Source organism: Amphiprion ocellaris, chromosome 3 (assembly GCF_022539595.1).
Source record: "Amphiprion ocellaris isolate individual 3 ecotype Okinawa chromosome 3, ASM2253959v1, whole genome shotgun sequence".
Lineage (NCBI taxonomy): Eukaryota > Metazoa > Chordata > Actinopteri > Pomacentridae > Amphiprion > Amphiprion ocellaris.
The window spans coordinates 1978312-1992458 of record NC_072768.1 but is presented as its reverse complement, the minus strand read 5'-3'; the positions used below and the strand labels follow the sequence as shown (position 1 = coordinate 1992458).

The 14147-nt window shown below is 41.8% G+C and overlaps 1 protein-coding gene across 3 annotated transcripts in view; it reads left to right on the top strand.

The window, feature by feature from the left end:
• Window positions 1-3989: 3989 nt before the first annotated feature.
• The window catches only part of tmtc2b (transmembrane O-mannosyltransferase targeting cadherins 2b), a 100665-nt gene continuing 90507 nt past the window's right edge, over window positions 3990-14147 (top strand). For all 3 annotated transcript variants that reach the window (XR_002746653.3, XR_004848137.2, XM_023279503.3), the window contains exon 1: window positions 3990-4499. Coding sequence is in view for 1 of the 3 variants with exons in the window: in XM_023279503.3 (XP_023135271.1) it covers window positions 4417-4499 (83 nt within the window). In the remaining 2 variants the exon portion in view is untranslated. The remainder of the gene's footprint in view (window positions 4500-14147) is intronic.

Sequence of the window (14147 nt, the reverse complement as noted above, 5' to 3'; positions counted from 1 at the left end):
ACATGGTTTTACTTTACATGTGTGAAGCTGAGGACTTATCAGCATAAAGAACAGTTACGGTGACTCGCTCCCACACAGAAGTTTCAAATAGTAGAACTGAATTTAATTCCCTAAATACACAATCCTCTGCTACGTTACGCAAGAGAAGTTAAGAGTTCAGTTCATGAAGGCTCCACTGATCAGTGTAGAATAATTATCAGATTCTTGTTTTAAAAAAGAACGCAATGTAAAAATACACTGGAATCATTTTAAAAGTCCAGCCTTATGAGCAAACTGTAAGTGATATTTAAAGCATTAGCATATAGCTTATACAATTATGTGGTTTCATCTGCATCAAATTTTATATCTGAATGTAAAAATGAAGAAAAAAATACCGTATTGTATTGCTATTGTAATTCCTTCTTATATTAAACTTTGCTATAGTTCAGAGAGAATTATTTTTAACTTTACTGCAACTATGTCACAGAGATTTTACACACAAAAAGCTGAGAAATTATGCACTACAGCATGCATGAATATATATTATTGGAGAATATTGTCTCTAATGTTTTATATGAAAAATAACTCTGACTTTAGTTGCACAAATGAATAAGAGAATCTATTAATGCCAAATACTAGTTAGTTCATAAGTTTGTTGAGTTTCTGCCATGTAAAGCCAGCAGCACTGTTCTACACTGCAAACATTATAAAATAATTTAATCAGATTAATGTATCTTCCACTGAATGTAAACATTTGAGTATTGCTAATTCCATGTTATCTGAATTTAAAATGTCTAATTCTTATTTTCTCACCACTTTATAAACATGAGTTCATATAAGTTGAGGCACCGTGACTTAAAATGCTGAGCTGAATGAACGAACAGCAACGAGTTCACTCATCTCAGTAAATTAAGTTTATAAGAAACAAAACTGGAATATAAGCAGACTACCCATGATGCACTGTTGGAGAGTTAAAACTCCCCAGAGACAAATATTTATTGTAGTTTAAGAAAACAGCCATGGTGGAAATGCTCTGTGTCTTTAATACATGCTAAATCAAGGAATAGTTGTGTCTTTTAATAACAATGCAAGTAATTCTAACCATAAATTCAGAACTCATTCATGTTACTATTAAATGCAGACTTAGAATTCTCTAACTGTAACCTGGAGCAGCCTTGAAGTTTGTCTTTGTGCCAACTCCAGTCACAGATAGTGTCAACAGTTTAGGCTGTAAGTCCACAAGGATAAATAAACCAACCCTTTAAATTTAGAAAATGTTAAAGAAAAGTAAGTCTGTCTGTAATCACTTTCTACTGACCAGTTGATTCAACTTAACTTTTTGAACTAATTAATCATCTTAAGTGCAGTTAACTCTTATTTTTAAGGCAGCAGGGGGACTTCAGTTGCCAAGCTTAATGAACTTAAAATGATTTACATTGAACCTTTAATTGTAAATTCTTTTTTGCAAACGTCTTAGTGTGACGGCTACTAACAGAATGTATGTATAAAACAAAATTTACTCAAAGTTTAGCTTAGTAAATCAAAGGATTGGCAGAAAATGAACCAGCAACTACACCTTGATAACTGATTAATTCTTTAATTCATTCCATGTTTAATGGTTAAAGCTTCTGAGATATGAGGATGTTCTGCTTTTCTTTATATAAAGCCATCAGAACTGAATAATTTGGGAGTTTTAGCTGCCTTTCAAATGAAGAAGAACAAAATTTGAAATGATCACTTTTGATTCTGGTTGATATGATGGAAAATTGCAGTAATTTATTGAAGTGTTAATCAAGAAAACAATTTTTAAAAATGACCCTTTTTTTACATGAGGTAGTTTTACTTTTGATATTTTAGGAACATTTTTTTCCTTTATAGTACTAATAATACTTCATAATTCAAGCGCAATATTTGTAGTTTCCTACAGAAAAAATGTTGTTGACGAAAAAGTTTCAAAGCTGCAACACATAAACAGAGACACCTATGGCATAAAAAAGAGCAGCTATACATACACTTAATGTAACTCTAAGTTCATAAAATAATCATGCTACGATCGCTAATCCCAGCCAGGTATCTGTTTGTTTTTGCTGCACATACTTTGAACCTGATGGAAAAATAGCAGCGACTCACTCATGTTTGCTTAATCAGTCGACAGTGATTATAGATCATAAGCAAAAAAGAAATAAAGTCTAATTAATTCCTGAAGTGTGTTCCATCATCATGTCCTGCTGCTGTCCTGTGAAAGGCAGCACAGACAGATGGGTTCTGTCTATTGAAACCACCCTGAATGAAAACGCAAAGGGCCAGGCTACTCGCTTTGTCTGTCAAGCACCTTTACAATTATTCTTTTTCCCCTTTCTTCTTTCTTTGCCAGCGGCCTCCTCTTTATGCTGTGAAACATCCACAGTGGAAGGGAGTTCAAGAACACTTCAGAATAGGAGGAAATACAGTGTAATATGTTTGGAAATTAAAACATGTTGCTCATGCTTGAGAAAATAGTCTGATAAATCATGATATTAATTATTTTTGTGATATAAATTAGTCATTTATGAGCTATTAGATAATCAACAGACAAGTCTGGGTTTACATAAGGTCAGTCATTGCATTAAGACATACATCAGCAACTAGAATAACAGCCTAAGGACTTGAATTGTCTCCCCACAGACTTTATGCACTGTGAGCCCTCTAGTGGTCACTACAGGGCCAGTAATACGCCACATCTGAACCTAAATCAGGAAAGCAATTACTGAAATCACACTTCAGAGACCCCCAGGGTTCAAGTGTGATGAGCGTGTCACTTTTTCCTCACATCAGCAAAAGGAAAAGGTTATTTCTTCGTGATTTCATCAGATAGCCAACCGTTTAGATCAAAGAGAGCCAACTGACCGACAAAATTCCAATCACTTCCAATCACAAGAATCTCTATAATGTGAGTTTTTACGAGCAACCGTGACATTGTAGTTCTTTTTTATTTTTTAAGATTAACTAGAATAAAAGCAAGGATTCACATTATTTTACAGCTGCTTTGATCACTGTTTAGGACGTTGACGGCAGATTAATATCAAAGGTTGCGGGCCATTTTCCACATAAATTCTAACTTTAATGAAGATTATTTGCCCTAAACAAGCCTCAGATTTAGCTAATACTGCGATTTGGTCAATTTGTGACAGATGGTGATAATGACAACACTGATTACAGTCATATTCCATCCATTATGGTAGCAAACCCTGTAAAGGATGATACTGTAAATATTAAAATAAACATTAATGTGGGGAGTTCATGGATTATAAACCGGAAACTGCACTCTGAGGACTACCTCTGTATTATGGACTGCTGTTAGTGACCCCTACCAACGGATCTCAGCATCATGTAGTGTGATTTATCCCTCTGTGGAGGAGGGAGGGTGTGCGCATGCGCAGGAGTTCTACTAACCACATGCGTTTGGATCAGAGATGCGGTCAAGTGAGTGGAGATGGAGAGAGTGGGAGAGGAAGTGGAGCTGAGTCACCTCCATAGTAAAGCTCGGGATGTAGGAAATTGTAGGAGAGCGAGTATGGATATGGATTAATTTATTTATTTGTTAATCATTATGTAAATATGAGGGAAGTTGCTTACAGGATTTAAAGCTTCAAAAATTAGAGCGCGCAAAAAGTGATGATAAGGTGTTTGAAAAAGGTTTTATTTCTTTCAACTAGGTTTTTATCTTTTACATTTAAGAGTCAACCTTTTGATGCACATGGGTCAAAAGATACCCATAATTATTGGAATATGGATATCTTTTGACCCATGTTGTGCATCAAAGGGTTAATAAGGATATCACAGAATTATATTTGTTAAAGGATTTCAATTTTTTCAATATTTTGCGCACTTTTCCACCATTATCAGAAACAAAACAAGGACTGTGCAATGTGATGTTTTATTTTGAAAGTCCAACCGGAATCTGCACCAGTCACCGCCGCGAACTTGACGTTGCTCTAAATCACGACGTTGATCCAGCAGCGGCTGCGGAGCATCAGAGCTGCTGTGCTCTGTGCGTGTCGGGGAGGCGTGCTGCATGTTGTCACTGATTCACGGAACGCTGCTCGCTCCTGTGTTGTGTTCTTTTATTTACCCCCCTCTTTTCTACCCAACTACCCAGCAGGAAAGACAAGCTCTCGGGCTCAGACCCAAAATGGGTTAGAAAAGAAGAAAAAAAGCCACCTATGGATTATCCACTTTGTGCACTTCGGCGAGGATGATGGAGGAGGAGGAGGGCGGGAGGACATGGACTTGTTTTCGCGGAGACATCCTGACAAAGACGGGGACTGAGAGGGAGTAGGGACCCGATAGGATCCGCTGCCTCTTCTCTCTCTCTCGCTTTGCATCTTTTGTTTTTATTTATTTTTTTGTTGTTGTTTATTTTGTTACTTCCTCCCCGCGCGTGTGTTCGAGACAGAAATGTTTGCAGAATTGCTGTGCGGCGCCGTGGCTCTGGTCCTGTATGTCAACACTCTGGGCGCCGATTTCTGCTACGATGACAGGTACTTGGAGTGAATGAAACCACATCCACACTCACTAACACCACGGCTCTGTCCCCTCAGCTGTGGCACATCTATTGTGATCAGGATTCATCATAAGGCTTCGTTCCTGCAACTCTCATTGCATGACAGCTGAGTTTCTTTGCATTAACCCAACTTGCAGGTCCCTGAAGGCAGCTATCAGGTGTCAGTAGAGTGGAATCACAATGCAACTGTTCTGAAAATCACTATTAGTCCTGCAGCTGTCTTCCAGAATTCCTCTAAAAGTATCATCTTCTTGCAGCATTCCTTCACCACGTCTCTCCAGCATCACTTCTAGGTTGGAGTTTGTAAATAACCCTGCAGTCTCCGGAGTCTGGACTCGCTCAGAAGTCCTGAGATGTGTAGAGGAATTAATTGATCTCAGGAGGAAGAAGCATGTTCTCCAAACTCGTCCAAAATGTGCATCCCGGTGAAAGTTAGAGTGGAGTGTTCTGGTGTTAACCCGCTTAAAAATAGGCAAAGTTGTCACCTACACCCGCTGGAGAGGCATCAGTGCATGGGCTGCAGCGGGGTAATGCATTACTCATAGCTGGCCTTTTGATATTTGATGGCTGAATGGTTGTCAGTGCCTCGGGCTTTTTATTCACCATCCACGCCTTGATGTAGGTCAGAGGCATCAACTGTTTTTTTTTTTCCATTTTCCATCTCTATCTCATCTTCCTATCATCCTTATTAATCAGCTGATGTTTATAGATATGAGGCTCAAGCTCTCAGCTGAATATTTCTTTGTGTTTTGCTTCAGCAGGTTGTAGGTTTAACTAGTAAAACACACAGTTTAGTGAACACACACTGCATTAACACTCAACTAGTGGTGTGTTTCCTGTGCTAAACTCCACTCGCTGTTCTGTTTGTCACCTTTTTTTCCCTCAGACTCTCACACTTTTCTTGCAGTTGTGTTGAAGTGATTTTGACTTTGCGCTGAGGTCAGGTGCTTCTGTGTGAGAGAGATGGTGGTGTTTGTCCATAAACCTGTCAGGGAGTGGAGAGGTGAGAGGCTACCTCTGCTGCTGCTGCTGCTGCTGCTGCTGCTGCTGCTGCTGCTGCTGGACAGCCTCGAGTCTTCAGGTTTTAATGCAACACAGAAAGCCAAACCATTGATGTTAACATATTATTTATCATCATGCAAGTTTTCAGTCCAAGTTACTCCCAGCTCCTTATGAAACAGATAAATGACAGAGGGTTTTTTGAAAGATTTCCTCTGACGTGCTCCGTCTCTGACATGCCTTTTCATCGCTGGCTCTCTGTCATGCAGCGTTATCTGTTTTTTAACGCCATGTGTTCAGGCTTGCGATTAGCAGACGTCTCTTGTCCCCCCTGGGCTCCGACTGGGGGATGGATGGAGGGAGCTGGAGGAAGGGTGGGTGCGACGGAGATATATCATTCTGCTAAGTAAAGCGGTCGTGGACACAGACTGATCTCACTTGCTAATGCTGCGTTAGTGTAAGGAATAAAAGCTGAAGTGACTTGGTGATGGTAAGGAAGCTGTCATAAGGGAAAATACTGAATGTGTGATGGCAATAAATCAAACTACCAGCCTGTCATTACCAAAACACCCTGCAGCCTGTAAATTAGATTTATTTTACTGTGAATTTGACAGTAATTTATGGGTCATTCAGAGGATGATTTTCATAAAAGGACACCAGTAACACAGAATATAAGGTTTCAAAGACAAACATCAAGAGCTGATGTCTTATTTAGTGTGCATTCAATTAAAAAAACAACACAGAAAATGAATATTTATGATAAATAGTTGTGCAGGAAACAAATATGGATGTTTTGTCACAGTGCAGCATTGAATCTGGCCTGTGAAAAGACAGCTTGTGTTTGAGCTCTCCTCCTGGCTGTGAAACTGACGCACAGACTCAACTCAGCCAGTGATTTGAAGTTAAAGTCCAAGATTGCGGTGTGTCAGATGGCTCCAGGCTGCAAAGCTGGCATAAAAAATACACCTGAGATTTTAGCAATCGATTGGCTGATAGTCTCCGGCTGGCAGCACAAGACTGAATAATTTGTTGCTTTTTTTTCCTGTTTATTAAGGGAGTGTTGAAGAATGTTGCTGTGTGTTCTTAGTCGCATTATCAAATGTGTGCTCAGTGGTTACACATTAATTTGAGCAAACATATGTAGCTACCGAGGCCATTAGGAGTCCATATTATGGGAAAAAAAACTAGTTTGCACGTGTTATTGAATTTTTATCCTCCAGGCTCACAGATATAATTCCATGCAGGGCAGTTTTCTGACCCCGCAGTCAGCTGCTGCCCCTCCCTCGATAAAAATGACAGCCAGGAAGAGTGACCTGTTCCGCAGTGCCAAATTGCCCCAGGGGGGCTTTTCCTCTCCCTCCCCTGGACGCACTCATCATTAGCACATACACAGCTTTGACACCTGCACTGGAAAATGGGAATCATATGTCATGTAGTTCATATCTCTGCTGCTAAAATCTGCAGTTAGGGCTGACTGAAGGAATGGGGGAGCTCAGAGGAGAATTAGTGGTGCAATACTCTGTGACTTCCTGCAAACCTGCATAGCAAACATGCAACCTAACAGAAGACATCTAATGAATGGCTTAGATGTTCATTAGATGTGGCTTAATTTCAATTTTCTGAATTAAAAATGACCTTTGGGCCGCAGGTTAATTGAGGTGAAAATGCGAGCAGTGAGGCCAGAAATGTAGCTGCTTTCTCCATTTAACAGCTGAAAACGCTGAACTGTTTTCAAGGTATATTTCCACTCAACCCACACACACTGGCTTTATGGATTATCACGCCGCTGTCGGGAGCCTGATGGATGTGATGAACTGCGCCTACCTCATTCCTCTGCCCTCGCCTGGTGTTGTACAGTTCGACTGTGAGAGGATATGTGAAGGTTGCGGGTCACGCTGAAGGACGCAGCCTCCCTGGGCATGGCCTGGTGATTTATAACGCTCAGGCTGTCGGTAAAGACGAGTCGCCGCTCTGCTCCATGTGCCTAAAGCTTTATTAGAGAAGTCGGGATCAATGGCAGAACCCAAAAACACTTAGGTTAGGTTCCATGATGGCAGAGCAGCCACACACCGCTTTGTTTGACTCATGTTGTTTAATGATCGTGCTAGTGCGGTTATGGAAAACATCAGTAGTGCATCTTTATTTTTTTGTTGTTGTTTTTGTTGGATTTTATTCAGTTGTTAAGTAGGTGGTAGCTTTGACTCTTATTGTGAATTTGTGTCTCTTAAATCTGTGTCTAAAAGCATAATGCTAGACTTTCTGTAGCTCTGTGTGGTCCGTCTGTCTGTGTTCGACTACCTGTCCTGACGTGGACTCGTCTGCACCCATGACTGCTTCTTGTTTGGCACCGTGTGTCAGTGCAGTGATCTGGAACCTTCCTCTCATAGCCTGTACTGTAGGACTGGCTGGTTAGCCTTGCGGTTATGTTGAGGGCCCAAGGGCGGCAACCCAGCAGTCTGAGTATCTCCACTTTTTTTTCCCCAGTCAGGCTTTCTCTGTCTGCGCCCTGTAATTACCGTCCTGCCTGCAGAGAGGGACTCACGACATGGGTTTCGTTGATGTAACTGCTCCACTGTCTTCCTCTCTCTTTCTCTTTTTCCCTGTCTGCCTTCCCTTCCACTACCCCCCAAAGCCTTTCAGGCCTCCAGCTCCCATCATCCAGTACCTCCAGATGGTCCCGTTTGGTGAGCAGTTTAGGGTTTTTTTCTCCGTTTGAAGTGGATTCAATTGGAGGATGTTGTGATTGGTTTGTCGTTGCCAGGATGGAGACATCAAAGTTCCCCATGACACAGGCGGCACAGAATAACGCCAGTGAAGATGGACTCATTACTAAACAGAATAAACTCATATAATCATATTTTTAAATGAGCTATAATCAATATTTGGCATCAATCGAAGGACTGTATAGTTTTGTAGTGAGAAACCCACAAAGAATTAGCACTGGGCTCTGCTGATTCCCAATCATTAACGTCGATTAAGTCGATGCATTTCAGCATGTATTTGTTTTCTGATCAAAAAAGCTTTCAAAGCCACTTTTTGTTACTTTATCAACACCAAATGACAGACAAAATAATCCGCTGAGTTATGCACCAGTTAGCAACAAAAAACAAATGGAGTTATATTTGCCACAAGGCTAAAAAATGACTCCAAATGAATGCTAGCGTTTTGTATTTGTGTAAATATGCAGTGACAATGCTTTAACCAAGTGTTGTGTTCACAGTTTGTTTCAATTGCCGCCATTTTTGAAAAAAAAAAACCCTACTTGTTGCACGTCTAAATGCCAAATGAAAAATACAAACAGATGATCAAAGCCGCTTGTGGAAGTGTTTGTTTCCAATGTGTGATGAGTCTGGAGGAACCTTTGTGTTTCTTTCTTTAGACCTCCATGAGTTGCAACCTGTTGGCAAGAGAGGAAGGAGATATGTGGGAGGCATCCTGCCCAGTGCTGTTGGCCCCACGCTTTCTCTAATAGATATCCTCAGATGGGGGAGAGAGAGTGATTTGAGCATCATTTACAGATTAAACATGTTTGTTCTGTGCCAAGCTGACACTGTTCACATTCCAGGCGTAGTAGCTGCCAATGTTTAATGAATGGGAAAAGTTCTTACCAAACTTTGGTCCAATGTCGCTCTCATTTTTCTTTCAAGATGCTTAAGTATCACAGAAACTTGACAGAAAATCAATGAGAAAGCAGAAATAGATTTGACTTGGCCTCCAGTGTGAGCATCTTTGCTTAAGCCACACCAGCCCGGAAAGATTAACAGAGTTTTAACCACAGATAGATTGGATCTCAGTTTTCCAAAGCACTCATTTTCCAACAGATAGCCAGTCAGGGCAGAAATTGTTATTTTCATCCTCACCACAATTGCAAGATAAGCTAGCCTGGCAGAGAGTCATTTGTTTCTAAAAATACCATTAATGAGGGGTTGTGATGTGTTTGTGAGTTTCTTCCCTTACCAGCAAAACCCCACAGAATTACTTGAAGCATCGGAGTCTTGGATGGAGTGAGTTCATATTTAGGTTAATAGGAAACAGCTGACTAGATACGATGCTCTTCTCTCTCCTCCTCGCTGTCATCAGGCTACATTATACTGCATCGTGGTTGCTGAGTTTTACCTCCTAAAGTTCATTTTAAAAATTGTTGGCCTTAGCGCTCCATTCCCTGTGGTGAGGGCAGACGGGAAAAACCTGAAATACCTGTATGCTTGGAAAATGTGCAATAGAGATTAAACTTGAGAAAGTGTTTTATTGGTGTGCCTCCTAACATGTAAAAAGTGTGGAAACGCACACATTGCAGAGAAACATTGCATTCCTGTTGCCTTTCTGGGGACTTCCTTTTCCCTACCTATCCGTTCTGGCCCTCCGGATCGCTCCTCAGACTGGATCAAGGCCAGTTCATGCTTTCCGTTTCTGTGAGGATCACCGTGTCGGCATGCCACTGAGTTTATCATCTGCCTGAGTCTGCGAGAACCCGTGCGTATTCCTCGTTGAACGTCCCCGTGCAACCCAGAATTTGTGACCACGCGGTCTGTATCCACTGCTACTCGTGTGCCAGGAAAAATAAAATGTGTGCTCGCTTGAGGAGAGGTTGTGTGAGGAGATTTGCCGTTATCTGCACATTCATAGCTCGTCATTAAAACAGTAGTTACTGTAGTCACCTTTGGAGGCACGTTTGGTTTTTTACATGCTTTCCGTCAACAGTGCCCAAACACAGTGGGAAATTCCAAATTCTCCAGAAGCCCAGTGCTGTGTCCGCCCACTGTGCTTGGCATGGGAACAAAATGTAGCTGCTGGCTATTTCACAGTGCTTGGCACACCTCAAGAATGATCACTGACACGGTGCTATACTTTGCTGCTGTATCCTGTAAAAAGCGCCATAACAGCCAGCCTTTCAGAAACATCCACAGGAGCCCTGTGTGTGTTTTTCTCTATTAGGTGTGATGCATCGACGTAGCAGACTGCTGTGTGATCTTTTTGTTGCAATAATGGAAACATGTTTGCATCTAACCAAGTTCAAAGCCTGCATCTGTCAGTCAACATAGATGTGGAGACCGTGAATTTGCCTTAAGAATAAGATGGCAGCATCCACTGTATGATCGATGTATTGACGGGTAAAACCATGCTGCGCTCAGGCTTCTCCGTCCAGCAGATCTCTCACTGTTTTTGCAAGTTAAAGAAAGTCTGGGTTTTTTTTTTCCCATTAGGAACTGTGGAAATATTGATTATTTTCCCTCCACAATCCCTTGTGTGACTTTCAAGCATATCAGTATGACAACCAATACCTTAAAAGACTTCTGTGATTTGAGGAATTAACAAGAAGTCAGGGCACAGAAATGCCACACATATGTTATACAGTTACAATAAGAAGACATTGTAAAGAGCTCTGTTGAATCTGCCTGTTTCGAAATACGAAGCATGTCCCCAGAGGATGAACCCTGCTGACTCTGGTGATCGTATATCTGCTCTAGTGCCACCACATGTCAATATTTGTGGGTAAGAGTCAAATATCTATAGTTTCTATTGCTGTGAAATTCATCAACACAAATATCATTTCCATCGTCTTACCCGACAGCTGCACTGTGGAGCTAATTGGCAGACGTTGGCATGGTAACGCTCTTAGATGCGGTGGTGAAAATAGCAAACCTTATAGCTGCTTTACGTCAGTGTGAATTGTTATTGTCACTGTGAGGATGCTGTCACGCTGACAGTAGTCTTTAACTCGAGGCATCGCTGTGCTGAGTGCTGCTAACACTCTTGATTTTTAACAAGCCGACTTTTTGATTTTTTTCCCAGCGATGAAGCCAATCAACAGGGTATTTATTCACAAATCTAGCTTTCATTATATACAAGATAAGGTACACAGTATGCTACTACTCCTCAAGTAAACACTTCAAACCTTATACCGCCTCAAACTGATTAGTGAACCTGTGAACAGTAGCGGCTATAACGCTGAGCATGGTGGTACCAGGGAGTTTTTCACTTAATCACAGTAATCCTGGCTGGCATTTTACACAGGGAACATGCACCTTCAACACTATCGGACACACATAACCTCCACGTCCAGATGGTGTCTAGACTTCTGAGAAACATGATACATATATGTTGATGTGCAATCGATCACACAGCTATCTGCTGCCGGACGGTGCTGGGCTGAGTCAACAGTCAGCGTCAACGGCCGTCATTTTTGATACGCTGCACCAGAAGACCACTGGTTTAACTGCGGGGCTGAAAGCTGATCATGAGCGGTCGCCATGCCCACCGGTTCTTGAAAGCCCTCACTGTGCTCCGTCCAGGCCAGAGCAAGCTGCTTTAAAGCTGCATTAATCAGGCTCTGATGCTTTGTAATCACCCGACTGGTATGCAGTGGGATGAGAAATGGGCCATATGTAGCTGTCGGGTTAGCTGCCCGGTGTCGGATTGAGGCATTAGAGATTGTCTTCGCTGCACTGCACAAGATGTTAACCTTAGTCCTCTCATTGCTCCTTGCCTGGCTATTTAATTAAAAGCCAAGAGATTATCTCTCTTAATACATCATGTGGTTAAAGCAGCACACACACAGAGACAGACAGTGTACTGCAGACTGACAAAGGCACACGCAGAGAGATAATAATTGCCTTAAATGGGAATAATGTGTTACTCCAGACGGAATCATCCGACAAGCAAATCCGTCACATGGTCAGTTTTGTGTGGCAGACGTTCAACACAACTATTCAATAATGTGAGAAAGGAGTTGAAGCTGCCAAGGAATACACCGAGTTAAAATGATGGATCAAATGCAACAATATGAGAATGGTTGGATTTTTAATCAAATGACTTGATGCATGAGGTGTGCCAGCTTTGTGCATTTCCCCCCAAAACAAGCAACATTGTTAATGAGGGCACTGATTGGTAAACTCTGGTTATAGGTTACGCTGCCATCATTAGGCATGGGTCTCAACTGATTTGACTCTGTTGGGCTAAGTTGTTAATGGGTCTAGACAAGGGTTTGGATTTCCAGGGCTAATGCTGGCTGATGGCTCTTAAGCCGTGGCCACTCTCAGGCTCTTGGCCCTCTTCATATTAATGGGATTAACAGCACTGTGGATGAGAGGGAGCACGACATGTAAGCAGAGAACCCCAAGCCATTAGAAACAAAAACTCCCCTGTCCCCCATATCCAACAGGGATGTCATAGTTTGCCCTTTTGAGTAAGGAAGAGAAGAAGGCCCCTTTTTTTTCCCCACTTTGCCTCTCCATCTCGGTGGCTTTATTCTGTCAAGGAGCACTGGCTCATTTCGATAAGGTTATGACACAAGTTGGCCGGTTCGGAGGCAGTGCCTTTGTTCATTGTGAGAAGAAGGGTTTGTGTGGTCCCTCTGTTCTCCCTGGACTCAGTTAGGGAGGCCATTTGTCGCCAAGTAGAGGGGAATTAATCCCTGGTTTTGTTGGCCTGTTGTTTATGAAGCACAAAGAAGCAAGACCTCAGTGTTCAGTGTTTGAACAGAGCAGAAAAGTGCTGCAGCGGTGCGGACCAAACCTGTCAGAACCAATTGGGTAAATTCATTACAGTCGTACGTGCTCTGGTACGTGCTCTCCAAGCTCTGGCTCTGTTTTTTATGTGGTGAGACACAGGAACGAGGTCAGGAGGACTCACAGTGAGTGAACTCACTGAAGCCTAATTGTATTATGAATATGCCAGCTCAATTAGTTAATTTTGGGTGGCCTGGTTGTATCTGTAGGGAGATCATGTGTCAGTCAAAGCACTTGGTTTCCTGACTGGAAATATACTGAAAGCTGCCAAAGCTGACAGACTGGATGATATTTTTTAATTTGTAATTGGTACATTTATGGTCCTGTTATTTGCAAGCCATGTTTTAGTTTTAAAAAACGTATATATACTTCAGTTAAATAAAGGGTGAAGGATTTGCTGGATTTAGAGTGGATTTGATGGTTGTAAAGTAACCCCATTTGCTGCATTCATATTCTGAAGTCTGGCGGTGTACCGCTGCAGTGCTCAGCTAGTCTACCCGGCTGATCGGCCCCACGTCATATCTTCAAAATCTAAGGAAAGTTTCTCCCTCTGTTTCATTTCCTTGTTTTTGCAGATAGTGCTGTCTGGTCGGTTATTGCTGCTGGCAGCCTATTGTTTGCATTAAAGTGCAACAGAGGCAGCAGTATGTGGAAGAATCTCCGCTGAGGAAAACAGAGCGCCTTTTTAACACAGTAGCTGATGAAATGAAATGTCCGACAGTGGCCTAAATCTTGTTGCCCGGGACAACTGGCCAAGTGCTGCTGGTAAACCCGTCGAAGGGGAGAAGACAGACTTAAAGCCACCGGTGACAACAACAAGTTCAGTCCAGGGTATCAGTTATATCAGGGTTGTCAAACATGCAGCCCACGGGCCAAAACCAGCCCTCCAGAGGGTCCAATCCGGCCCGTGGGACGACTTTGTAAAGTGTAAAAATCGCAGAGAAGACATTAACTGCAGATTGTAAATTTGTAAAACTATAAATTTTGAATAATTTCTGGACAAGTTGTTTTGATCATAAAGTAAAATACTAGATTTCTTACTGTTCTTTTGTTGATTTGTGTCTCATTTTTCTAATATTTTGTCTTGTTTTTTTGTCTTTTTTTGTCTGTTTGGTCAT